This window comes from Hypomesus transpacificus, chromosome 6 (genome assembly GCF_021917145.1).
Source record: "Hypomesus transpacificus isolate Combined female chromosome 6, fHypTra1, whole genome shotgun sequence".
NCBI classification, from domain to species: domain Eukaryota; kingdom Metazoa; phylum Chordata; class Actinopteri; order Osmeriformes; family Osmeridae; genus Hypomesus; species Hypomesus transpacificus.
This window is the reverse complement of record NC_061065.1, coordinates 203,762-216,536: the sequence shown is the minus strand read 5'-3', so window position 1 is coordinate 216,536 and position 12,775 is coordinate 203,762. Positions and strand designations below refer to the sequence as shown.

Below are 12,775 nucleotides of genomic sequence, written 5' to 3'. Positions count from 1 at the left end.
CTCACACACACACACACAAACACACACAAACACAAACACAAACAGCAGTGAACTAAGTGTCACGTGAGGCTTTTACCCCTTTTATCCCTTGATCTCCCCAGCAGATGGTGCATCCTCCTCCCCTCCCCTCCCCGTCAGAGTTATTTGGAGGTGTGGGGTAGCATGTGTGGGGTAGTGTGTGTGGAGTAGTGTGGGTGTGGTAGTGTGTGTGGGGTAGTGAGTGTGGGGTAGTGTGTGTCGGGTAGTGTGTTTGGAGTAGTGTGGTGCGGTAGTGTGGGTGGGGTAGTGTGAGTAGGGTAGTGTGGGTGTGGTAGTGTGGGGTGTGGGTAGGGTAGTGTGGGGTGTGGGTAGGGTAGTGTAGGTAAGATAGTGTGGGGTGTGGGTAGGGTAGTGTGGGTGTGGTAGTGTGGGTAGGGTAGTGTGGGTGTGGGTAGGGTAGTGTGGGTGTGGTAGTGTGGGGTGTGGGTAGGGTAGTGTGGGGTGTGGGTAGGGTAGTGTGGGTAGGATAGTGTGAGGTGTGGGTAGGGTAGTGTGGGTGTGGTAGTGTGGGTAGGGTAGTGTGTGTGTGGGTAGGGTAGTGTGGGTGTGGTAGTGTGGGTAGGGTAGTGTGGGTAGGGTAGTGTGAGTGTGGTAGTGTGGGTGGGGTAGTGTGGGTGTGGTAGTGTGGGTGTGGGTAGGGTAGTGTGGGTAGGGTAGTGTGAGTGTGGTAGTGTGGGTGGGGTAGTGTGGGTGTGGTAGTGTGGGTGTGGGTAGGGTAGTGTGGCTGTGGTAGTGTGGGGTGTGGGTAGGGTAGTGTGGGGTGTGGGTAGGGGGGTGTGGGGTGTGGGTAGGGTAGTGTGGTAGTGTGGGTAGGGTAGTGTGTGTAGGGTAGTGTTGGTGTGGTAGTGTGGGTAGGGTAGTGTGGGTGTGGTAGTGTGGGGTGTGGGTAGGGTAGTGCGGGTGTGGGTAGGGTAGTGTGGGTGTGGTGGTGTGGGTAGGGTAGGGTAGTGTGGGTGTGATAGTGTGGGTGTGGGTAGGGTAGTGTGGGTGTGGTAGTGTGGGTGTGGGTAGGGTAGTGTGGGTAGGGTAGTGTGGGGGGGTGCTTTGCAGCAACATTTTGGTTGGCCTCACCAAATCTCACTCCAAGGTTTTTGGAAAAGTTGGCAGCCCGCCCTGACATGGTCGATTGAATGTTCACAGACTTTACTAAAAGCAGGGAGGTGCACAGGCTATGGCTAAGGTTGCCCAGGCAACTGCCCGTTTGCCCTCCTCGAGTCAAAGTGCCCCTCCAAGAAAATTTATAAAATAATAGTGAATTTAAACAGCTGCAGATTTCATGTTGACCTAGATTTTAAAAATCACCACCCGAAACATTTCATAATGTAGCCTTATTCACTTCCAATCGCTAAGCCTATGGGCAACGAGAGTGGAGGTCACAAGGGGGAGGGGTATGCCCCCTACTCTGTTTACTCTGCGGTACTGCACACCTGAGCCTAGATTTTCTTTCACTTAAGAGACGGTCACGGTTGTTTTATTCTGTGTCGATAAAAAAACTGCTTTGACGTTGTCAGAAAAGGTGAGTTTTAAGTTGTAAAGATGTATAACAAACGAACAATCATCATCAAGTTTTATGAAATCAATTAAAATCTTCATAAATCCAGGCTCAGTTTGCCATGTTTAGCCTGAATAATCAGACGGCTAGCTTGCCTACCAGACAACCAGCCCGTTATTTACATTTACATTTAGTCATTTGGCAGACGCTCTTATCCAGAGCGACTTACAGTAAGTACAGGGACATTCCCCCCGAGACAAGTAGGGTGAAGTGCCTTGCCCAAGGACACAACATCATGTGGCGCGGCAGGGAATCGATCCGGCTCCGAGACCTTCTGATTACTAGCCCTACTCCCTATACGCACACATGCACATTTTTTGGTAGGAAAACTAAGCTACATGTCTGATGGTTAGTTTATAACATTTTGTTTTAACAAGAAGAATAACTGATTGAAGTAATGCATGCATTATTATCATTAGTAGGCAGACAGTGGTCTAACAGTATAGTTAGACCACATATTTAAATGTAAGATTCCTATATGTTTACTTTATGCACCTTCCTGCCAAAGCAATTCCTTGTCTGTGCAAACTTTCATGGCGAATAAATCCCATTCTGATTCTAATTCTGATTCTGAATAAACGTTAATAAACTTCTCAACTCATAAGTTGAGATTTTATTAACATTTTGCCTCAGAAGTTTATTAACATTTTGCCTCAGACCAATGCGTTCTATTTGAAAACCCACGGGTTTTCGTCGGAATTCTGCGCCCACGTATTACGTTTGGGCCTGGTTATAAGGTAGCCTATAAGGTAGTCCTTGTTTGTAACCTTAGAAACCACGCGGACAAATAGCAGGGTCACCTGTCGGCTTCACCCAACGCCCAGTGCAAAGCCGGACCTTCTCTTCCCGGAAGCGGGCACGGTCTCCAGCTGAGCGCACCAGCAGAGATGTGGTAGTCAGTGACGTCTGTCGCAAGTTCCGCCCCGCTCAGCGCCCAGACTGCTGCATTGACCGCACAGAGCATCAGGGACGGACTTTCACTCTCCTATCCATCATCACAATGGGAATTATTCCGTTCTTTCAGAACCGAGCTCTGATCCCGTACTATCTAAAGCCAGTCCACTTCGAGACACAGACTATAAGAAGCTGCCGGCGGAGGGAGAGACAGCTGTAAAGATATATATTATTTGCCTTAGCCTGTGTTTAGTGTTTCTACCAGGGGAGCCCGGTACTAACCCCGGGCTGACGTACCACCGTTTGAAATGAGAACACGTATTTCCATACAATTTGGAGATGGGCATTTGCGGTATTGAGCTGAGTCTTTTGGGGAAATACATCAGGAAAATGTTGGTGGTCTACATTTCGGTGGCGGTGAGTAATTCTTTATTCCTTTTATGAACCAGACTCAGGTTTTCGACTTAAAGCGACAGCGCTTGTTTTTATACTTTTGTTCCAGTCTGAAGTTATTTGGTGCCTAGCGTAATTTTCAATTTTGGAATGTAAATACGTTTTATTGAGGAATAATTCCCCCTCGTGTCATCCTAATGATACTATTCATGAGTTAATCATATAACAGGAAGACAGACCATGCAGGATAACAATGCAGTCAGAACTGCGCTGTTTTACAGTCAGCACCCGCATCACAGGACTTGCCTGCAACATTATTTTGGGTTCTGCAATTTAACCTCATTAGAATATCGTAAGGCAACAAGTAATATTTTTCTTACGGAAACCACCTCAAACAAAGGCTCTTTATTTAGGATTCGTATATGTGAATATTTGTATGTAGTTGTAGTTTTTGGTAAATGCTCTTGGGAATGCTTTACCCATCCCTCTATTCATTTGAGGTTCTCATTGCTGATGCAGAACATATTGCCATACCTGAATAGACATCCAGCCAGACCCTAACCCTAAGCTGAACATTTACAGGATCCAAACATGCTTGTAATACACATTAATACAGTACATAGAGATCATGTGACTCTTTAAAGCTCTCTATGTTGCAAAGTAATTGCCTCAGTGAGGATATTTCACACACTCACAAAATCGTAAATAGTAACTCACAAAACAGATTGCAACCCTAACACCTCACTCAGTGTGCTAAATCTTCCTAACCCTGTTTCCTAAAAAGCCATCTTGGTGGTTCCGTTGCTATGTTCAGCCTGTGCTGAGAGGAGAGGAGAGGCAGGGCTGGGTAGTGTTGTTCAGCCTGTGCTGAGAGGAGAGGCAGGGCTGCTTAGTGTTGTTCAGCCTGTGCTGAGATGAGAGGCAGGGCTGGGTAGTGTTGTTCAGCCTGTGCTGAGAGGACAGGCAGGGCTGGGTAGTGTTGTTCAGCCTGTGGTGAGAGGAGAGGAGAGGTAGGGCTGGTGTTGTTCAGCCTCTGCTGAGAGGAGAGGCAGGGCTGGGTAGTGTTGTTCAGCCTGTGCTGAGAGGAGAGGCAGGGCTGGGTAGTGTTGTTCAGCCTGTGCTAAGAGGAGAGGAGAGACAGGGCTGCTTAGTGTTGTTCAGCCTGTGCTGAGGGGAGAGGCAGGGCTGGGTAGTGTTGTTCAGCCTGTGCTAAGAGGAGAGGCAGGGCTGGGTAGGGTTGTTCAGCCTGTGCTAAGAGGAGAGGCAGGGCTGGGTAGTGTTGTTTAGCCTGTGCTGAGAGGAGAGGCAGGGCTGGGTAGTGTTGTTCAGCCTGTGCTGAGGGGAGAGGAGAGGCAGGGCTGGGTAGTGTTGTTCAGCCTGTGCTGAGGGGAGAGGCAGGGCTGGGTAGTGTTGTTCAGCCTGTGCTGAGGGGAGAGGAGAGGCAGGGCTGCTTAGTGTTGTTCAGCCTGTGCTAAGAGGAGAGGCAGGGCTGTGTAGTGTTGTTCAGCCTGTGCTGAGAGGAGAGTCAGGGCTGCTTAGTGTTGTTCAGCCTGTGCTAAGAGGAGAGGCAGGGCTGTGTAGTGTTGTTCAGCCTGTGCTAAGAGGAGAGGCAGGGCTGGGTAGTGTTGTTCAGCCTGTGCTGAGAGGAGAGGAGAGGAAGGGCTGGTGTTGTTCAGCCTGTGCTGAGAGGAGAGGCAGGGCTGGTGTTGTTCAGCCTGTGCTGAGGGGAGAGGCAGGGCTGGGTAGTGTTGTTGGCAGGATCCTATGCAGTGCTGCAGTGGCCCAAGAAGACGGGAGCCTCACTGCCTTTTGTCAGTGATGAATCAGGCATGACTGCATCCACACAGACTCTCTGTGTCTCTCTCTGTGTGTCTCCCTTTGCGTCTCCCTTTGCGTCTCTGTGTCTCTACCTGACCGTCCGTGTGCTGCTTCATGGTACACTGATACACTTGGTCTTGGGTTAGGGTCTTGGCCTGTTTCGTTAACGCAAACATTTGTCTAACCCCCCACACACCCCACCCCCCATCCCACCACACACCACACCCCACCCCACCCTACACCACACCCCACACACCACACTCCACTCTACACCCCACCCCCACACCGCCACCACACACCACACCCCACCACACACCCCACCAATCGACTATCATAAATGTGTGGTTAAATGCATGCTGACTCCGAAGCACCAACAAGGTTTTTTCCAGCACATAGCTATTACACATGCTAGTGCCGTAGCTATACTGGTCTACTGTACTTCATTAGGCATCACTAACCATCAGTAGAGTTTCGATTGTATACTGTTTCACTAACCTTTCACTACACAAAACATAATTCTGTTTTGCAGTGTGATGGACCTCAGTTGTGGTTTTGTGCTTCGAAGCCCAGCTTCCATGACTCTGCTGGATAGGTAGACAGCAGCAGCACAGTCTGGGCATGGCAACAGGAATGCAGCATGTTCTGGTACATACATACACATGTGAGGTTATTTTAAGATGTTGGTAGATGTTAAGCACAGCAGTCAGCTAGCGCTGGCCGTCCCAGCAGGGGGTCATGTTTCCAGAGGAAGGCTTGTTCTGCCCTGTCGGCTGAAGATCTGCTCACCTCCTGACCTGTCCTCCTGCTTGTGTTGCTTAGCAGCCATGTATGTGAGCACACATGCCCCTGTGTATGTACACACATACACACATATCACACACACACACACATATATATATATATATATATATACAAACAGACATTTATAAACACATACACATATATAGACTCACTCACACACACACATTAACACACACAGGTACACATGTGTAACCCACCTTTACACTCACACTCACAGAGCCATGGTAGTCTTCATGCTACAGATATATGGAGCAAAGAAAAGAGAGGATAGATCAATCAGTCTGACACACAGAGGACAAGAGCTGACAGCTACTGTAAAGGAGGTGTAAAGCAAAACAGATCAGAGTTGTGTAAAACCCACACAACAACATCCTCACCCTAACCCCAACGTCTTTATCTGTTAGAGCTAATGGAAGCTAGTGACGGTGTGTGTGACAGTGTGTGTGACTGTGTGTGTGAGGGGGTGTGTGACAGGGTGTGTGTGACAGGGTGTGTGTGAGGGTGTGTGTGACGGGGTGTGTGACGGGGTGTGTGTGAGGGTGTGTGTGAGGGTGTGTGTGACGGGGTGTGTGTGACGGGGTGTGTGTGAGGGTGTGTGTGACGGTGTGTGTGACGGGGTGTGTGACGGTGTGTGTGACGGGGTGTGTGTGAGGGTGTGTGTGACAGGGTGTGTATGACGGGGTGTGTGTGAGGGGTGTGTGAGGGTGTGTGTGACGGTGTGTGTGACGGGGTGTGTATGACGGGGTGTGTGTGCGGTGTGTGTGACAGGGTGTGTATGACGGGGTGTGTGTGAGGGGTGTGTGAGGGTGTGTGTGACGGTGTGTGTGAGGGGGTGTGTGACGGGGGAGGTGTGACGGGGTGTGTGTGCAGCTGGCCCACAGGGTGTGTCTGTCCTCCCTGAGCTTCTCGGAGAGCAGACAGCAGTTTGTGCTGAATCGGGCTGCCTCTCTCTAGACAGGAACAGCAGTTTGTGCTGAGTCGGGCTGCCTCTCTCTAGACAGGAACAGCAGCTCTGCTGGAGGCAGGGTGAGGCAGCAGCCTACTGACAGCTGGTGCTGGAGGCAGGGTGAGGCAGCAGCCTACTGACAGCTGGTGCTGGAGGCAGGGTGAGGCAGCAGCCTACTTACAGCTGGTGCTGGAGGCAGGGTGAGGCAGCAGCCTACTGACAGCTAGTGCTCTAAAGTCTCCTACACGCTCACTGACACAGACACACAATAATCCTCACAATCCACATAGAGACAGGAACACACTCACAACAGTTGGTCAATATCTTCCCACTTTGTGACATCAAAGCTATTAGGCTGCTGCAGTCTGACACATGTTGAATGTGGCCTCTCTCTCTCCCCCTCTCTCTAGAGAGTAAACATGTCTGATGTGACCAGACTCAGCTAGGACGTTCTGTCCCTCCACACGGTTATCAAAGATCAGGGTGGAGTATAAAACAAATCCATGGTTAAAACATGTTTCCTTCAACCAGCCATAACTTATCTTTGACTGCATGCTATCAAGGCTCAGTGGGTATGAAGCATGGGCGTAGATTTAGGGGGGGACGCTAGGTACTTGTCCCCACCAACATTTGAAAATGACAAAATTGTCCGCACCAATATGTTTGTGAACTCGTTGGTAATGCAATTTGGATTGATTCCGAAAAAATATTTTGCAAAATATATTTGTTAAACGCATTTCGTATTATTGTCCGTCGCCCAGAAAAGTGAAAAAACGTAACCAATGCGTCCTAGAGCCTGCGAGACAAGATTATGTCATTTAATTAGCTGAAGTGGCAGTCAGAAACACTCCGTGAATCTTGACTTGCAGAAAGAGAGCTGTCAGTAGTCTCACACTGTAAACTACTAAATACGCCAGGAAATAATAAAGCCTCATATTAGTATTTGGTTTGGTCTCAGCATTGATATTTTGGACCCTTTTGTGCTTTGTAGATAGGATAATGTCACCCAAAAATAAGAGATGTAGCCTATCAGAAGTTTTTTCACCACCCAGAGATTAAGGCCGAATCCCAATACTCCCCCTTACCCCTTCCCCTTACCCCTTCCCCTTAGTTTTGCGCGTTCCCGTGAGAGCTAGTGGTGTCCCAATACTCTTTTGGAGCTAGGGGAAGGGCTAAGACTAAGGGGTATACACCCCTTAAAACCAAGTAAGATCGGGAGCTTACTTGAAACCTAGGGCTATGTGAAAACTGCGCGACCGGCAACAATGGCGACCAAAATCATCCAGAGAGTCCGATAAATGTTATATTATCGGCTTAATTAATTGATAAAAAAATTATGACAGTCTTGTTTTGTGTTATATACAGTCATGAACATATATATTTGCAACCATTTTCCTAATTGAAACGTATCTAAAAATCGCTAGTTTGGTACGTTAATGTTACAGTTCTGAATTGCACAACAGTCCCGCATTTCTTTGACTAGCATGTCTACAGTTCTAAGTAAACTCCATAAGCAGCGAATTTCGTTTAATATCAGTGCATAACGCTACTTGCTTTGGAGATATCGATACGTGCTAGATGACGTACCTGTAACCAAGTGGCGTCCCATTTCCTAGGGCTATGTAGCCCTTACCCCTTACTTTCGAGGGCCAAGGGGAAGGGGTAAGTTAAGGGGAAGGGGGAAGGGGTAAGGGGGAGTATTGGGATTCGGCTACCTAGCAAGGTCGTTGTTAGTTAGCTAGTAGGAAAACTACCCACACATTGCAAACCTGCTAGCCTTACATCGCCACCCATTCTACAATGGAAACATGTTTTGAAAGTTGTAGTAGAGCATGTAACTTTTGCTTAATTAAATCTATCCCTAGCGTCTGCAATCTTTCGACCAGTGTGTTAGCAGCAGCTGGTCTGACTGAAGCCAGAAGGATAAAGCTACCCACATAATGGGACCGTGCTAGTTTAGCCTAGTACCAGCTAGTAGCAACTCAAAAGTGATATTAACTGATAATAAGTATGCCTATATGATCCCTTAGATAGTAATATCCCTATTACTATCTAAGTAATAGGGATGTTACTTTTTTAGCAGTCCCATTATGGGGGTCTTGATCCCTGTTCATGTTACCTCACGATGAACAACACGCATCCTGGATGATCTGGCAGGGGAAGAGGCAGGGGGAGAGGCCGGGGGAAAGGCAGGGGGAGAGGAGGGGGGAGAGGCCGGGGAGAAGCAGGGGGAGAGGCCGGGGGAGAGGCCGGGGAAGAGGCCGGGGAGAGGCCAGGGGAGAGGCCGGGGAGGCTATAGGCTTTAGGGAAGCTGCTGAGAATATTAACTCAGACCCTCCTCTCAACATGGATAGTCACTCTATAAGGATGTGTTGATGTAAGTGTGTGTGTGCATACATGAGTGTGTTTAAGTTTTAACATCAAGTCTGAAGTGTCTGTAACTTAGTGTCCCAAAAAGCATGTCTCTCAGCCAGCAGCTTGTCAAGTCAGCCAAGCACTTCAACCGGGTTGAAAAGAAAGCAAGGATGCCATTAAAATGAGTTTTAATGTAGGATTCCTAACCTTGGTGAATGATGCAATGAGATATCATAGAAGCCCTTTCAGCCATGATCAGTCAAGGATGGGAATGTTTCCTGCTGCAGAGTGCAGGCTTGTTACTGCTGCAGAGTGCAGGCTTGTTACTGCTGCAGAGTGCAGACTTGTTACTGCTGCAGAGTGCAGGCTTGTTACTGCTGCAGAGTGCAGACTTGTTACTGCTGCAGAGTGTAGACTTGTTACTGTTGCAGAGTGTAGACTTGTTACTGCTGCAGAGTGCAGGCTTGTTACTGCTGCAGAGTGCAGACTTGTTACTGCTGCAGAGTGTAGGCTTGTTACTGCTGCAGAGTGCAGGCTTGTTACTGCTGCAGAGTGTAGACTTGTTACTGCTGCAGAGTGCAGGCTTGTTACTGCTGCAGAGTGTAGACTTGTTACTGCTGCAGAGTGCAGGCTTGTTACTGCTGCAGAGTGCAGACTTGTTACTGCTGCAGAGTGCAGGCTTGTTACTGCTGCAGAGTGTAGACTTGTTACTGCTGCAGAGTGCAGACTTGTCTGTGACTTCTCACATCCTTTAACTGGTTCCTTGGTGGTGGGGTCACTCTGGTGGTGGGATCACTGTGGTGGTGGGGTCACTCTGGTGGTGGGGTCACTCTGGTGGTGGGGTCACTCTGGTGGTGGGATCACTCTGGTGGTGGGGTCACTCTGGTGGTGGGATCACTCTGGTGGTGGGACCATAGATATATATAAAGGCTAGATGTTGCGTCCGCGTTGCCGGCCAACGGAGTCGAACGTCCGCACATGGCGGCCATCTTGCTACAGTCAACTCGCTCACCCATAACATTGTGTTGGTGCTACACACCGACGTCAGAGATGTCGGTATGCCACTGCATACTTCTATTCTATTTTTAAAGAAATAACATTATTAATAAGTATGCAGTGGCATACCGACATCTCTGACGCTGATAACAAACCAAACCGTTTAAAAATCGGTTTTAAAAAATTTAGCAAGTTATGGTTATTTAAAAAGTACATGTAGCACCAACACAATGTTATGGGTGAGCGAGTTGACTGTAACAAGATGGCCGCCATGTTTGGACGTTCTAGACTCCGCCCTAAGACATATAGCCTCTATATATATCTATGGGTGGGACAACCTGCTGAAGTAGGCAGGAGCGTTGCTGTAGAAGCGACTCGCAGACAGAAGTGATGACATCATAGACCGATGGGTCTATCTTAGCCTACAGTCTGTTGTGTTCTGTCACGTAGTGCCAGCCCCTCAGGCCGTATCTGAATGCATGTACACAGACACAACACTGAGCCCCAGTTAAAGGAAGCATGTTCTGAACTCTGTCAGGGTTGTCTTGTCCAGGTTAAACATTGTCCATCTGTGGTTCTGTGTCCTCAGCTGCTGTGTATGCTGGTGGTTGCCCCTGCCCCCCCGCCCCCCAGCCCTGGCCCCTCGGGGCCCCTGTCCACCCGCCACTACTACCACCCCCACCCCCCCACGAGTGCTCGGCTGCTCTGTGACAAGTGTCCTGCTGGCACCTACGTGTCCCGCCACTGCACCCCCGCCAGCGTGAGGGAGTGCAGCCGTTGCCCCAGCGACACCTTCACCCCCGGGGAGACGGGGGCCCAGCAGTGCCACCCCTGCCGGCCGGCCTGCCCCCCTCACCTGCTCCAGAAGCAGCCCTGCTCGCCTGTCCAGGACCGCCTGTGCGTGTGCCCGCCAGAGAGCTTCTCCCTGGGGGGCGTGTGCCAGCCCCTGAGCAGGTGCCCCCCCGGGGAGGGGGTGAGGAGGCGGGGGGGGCGAGAGGGAGGACGTGCGCTGCAGGCCCTGTGCCAGGGGGAGCTTCTCCGACAAGGCCTCTAGCGTGCTCAGGTGCCGACCACACACAGACTGCCTGGAGCATGGCCTGGTGCTGCTGCAGCAGGGAACCAAGGACTCTGATAACATCTGTGGGCCTGCCCCCTCCCTCTCGCCTCTGGGATCTGCACTCGCTGGCTTTGAACAGGATGGCTCCACCTCCTCCAGCCTGCCAGCTGACAGGGGTAAGTGTGTGCCTTCCTGTCTGATCAGTAGGAACCAGTGGAGGGGGGGAAACCAGACGGTAATAAAAGCAGATTTCACATGGACGTTTGGATTGTGATTAACTACCTGTTTGTAGGTAATGGGATGATATGGATGAGCAACGATCCAGGTGTCGATTCTGAAAGCCTGGCCTGGACAGCCTGTGGTGATTCTATTATGAATGATAATCCTGTCAGTGGTGGACAGGGAGGTATTGAGTTCACAGTGAGGGAGGGACTACAGTCTTATAGATTCCAGTTCTGTAAGCAGGAACTCTAAATGTGCTTTTGATTTACAGCTGTGCTGTAATCCAGTTCAGGACTGATTCCTTTCAGATTAAGACAGTTTCTTAGGCACGTAGCTGCTGCTCTATTGAAACTTTTCTTTTTTCTTCTTCCAATTCAAGATCTTCTTTTTTCCTTTGAGCTCTGACACCCAGTGGAGCTGTGGTTCCTGCTGCTCTGGAGCTGAGGACTGAGCAGCCTAATCTGGTGTCAGATTAAAACCAGGAGCACAGCTGTGGGCGAGGGAGGGAGAGCAGAGAGAGAGAAAGGGAGAGGGAGGGAAAACAGATACAAAGAGAGGGAGGAGGAGGAGGGAGAGCAGAGATAGAGAGAGAGAGAGAGAGAGAGAGAGAGAGAGAGAGAGAGAGAGAGAGAGAGAGAGAGAGAGAGAGAGGAGGAGGAGGAGAGAACTGTTCCTGGGCTGTCGGGCAGATTACTTGCAGATTAAAGTTTGATCATTTCATCCTTCTGTTTTTTGTCTGGGTTAAACTCATTTTTATATGGAGTTATTTTTAACTCTGTGTGTGTGTGGTCCAGGTCTGAGAGCAGGTGTGCAGGACCTGGATCTCTCCTCAGGGCTGCTGGTCTTCGCTCCCTCAGGAACCCTGGAGACCCTGACCCTGGCCTTCACCCCCACCCCTCCTCCAGCCTCCAGTCCCAGCCCCAGCCTCAGCCCCACACACACCCCCAGCCCCACAAACACACCCCCTCCAGCCTCCACCCCTGGCCCCACACACACCACTCCTCTACCTCCCACCCACCGCAAGCACAGCGCCACCCGCGGGCACCCCCCCCCCTTCCGGGGGGTTGGAAGATGGAGAAGACTCAGGGGGCAGGGTGGGGCGTGGCGGAGGGGGGTACAAGCCCCCTAGGAGGGGCTCCCCTCGCCCCAGCGCCCACAGCCACTTCGACATTAATGAGCACCTGCCCTGGATGACGGTGCTGCTGCTGCTGGTGGGGTTGCTGCTGGTGGTAGGCTGCAGCGTGAAGAGGAGCTCCCGCACGCTGGAGAAGGGCCCCCGACAGGACCCCAGCAGCATCGTGGAGAGGGCCAGCCACAAGAGGACCACACACACACAGGCCAGGGAGAAGTGGCTCTACTACCCTAATGGACAGGGTGAGTCCTGGGCTGTGACACACCTCAGAGCAGGGTGGTGGTTACACATAGCAGAGATCTCCCTCCTTCTTTTCTCTCTCTCTTACTCTCTCTCTCCCTCCCTCCCTCTCTTTCCCTCTCTCTCTTCAACCCCCAAGGGCTGCTCGGTAACAGTAGTGTAATCCCAGCAAGGTGGTGGAAAACAATTGCACTCGAATGTTCACCCACCCGCCTGCCTGTCTGGTCCTGGCTGCCTCAGGAGTGAGAACAAGTGCACCCTGGCTCCCACCCAGTGCAGTTTAAACCAGATTATTCCAGTTCACTGTAGTCTGTTCTGTTGGGGAGAAGC

General features: G+C 50.5%; 2 protein-coding genes across 2 annotated transcripts in view; both read left to right on the top strand.

The window, feature by feature from the left end:
• Positions 1 to 2,497: 2,497 nt before the first annotated feature.
• On the top strand, positions 2,498 to 12,297 carry LOC124469227 (tumor necrosis factor receptor superfamily member 21-like). Its single transcript, XM_047022385.1, is given in 4 exon segments — positions 2,498 to 2,902; positions 10,384 to 10,779; positions 10,781 to 11,027; positions 11,868 to 12,297. Coding segments are annotated over 4 exon segments (1,056 nt in total). The 5' UTR covers positions 2,498 to 2,824; the 3' UTR covers positions 12,203 to 12,297.
• Positions 12,264 to 12,775, top strand: part of LOC124468999 (tumor necrosis factor receptor superfamily member 21-like) — a 12,981-nt gene continuing 12,469 nt past the window's right edge. The window contains exon 1 of the mRNA XM_047022078.1: positions 12,264 to 12,447. Within this exon, the coding sequence (XP_046878034.1) occupies positions 12,264 to 12,447 (184 nt within the window). The remainder of the gene's footprint in view (positions 12,448 to 12,775) is intronic.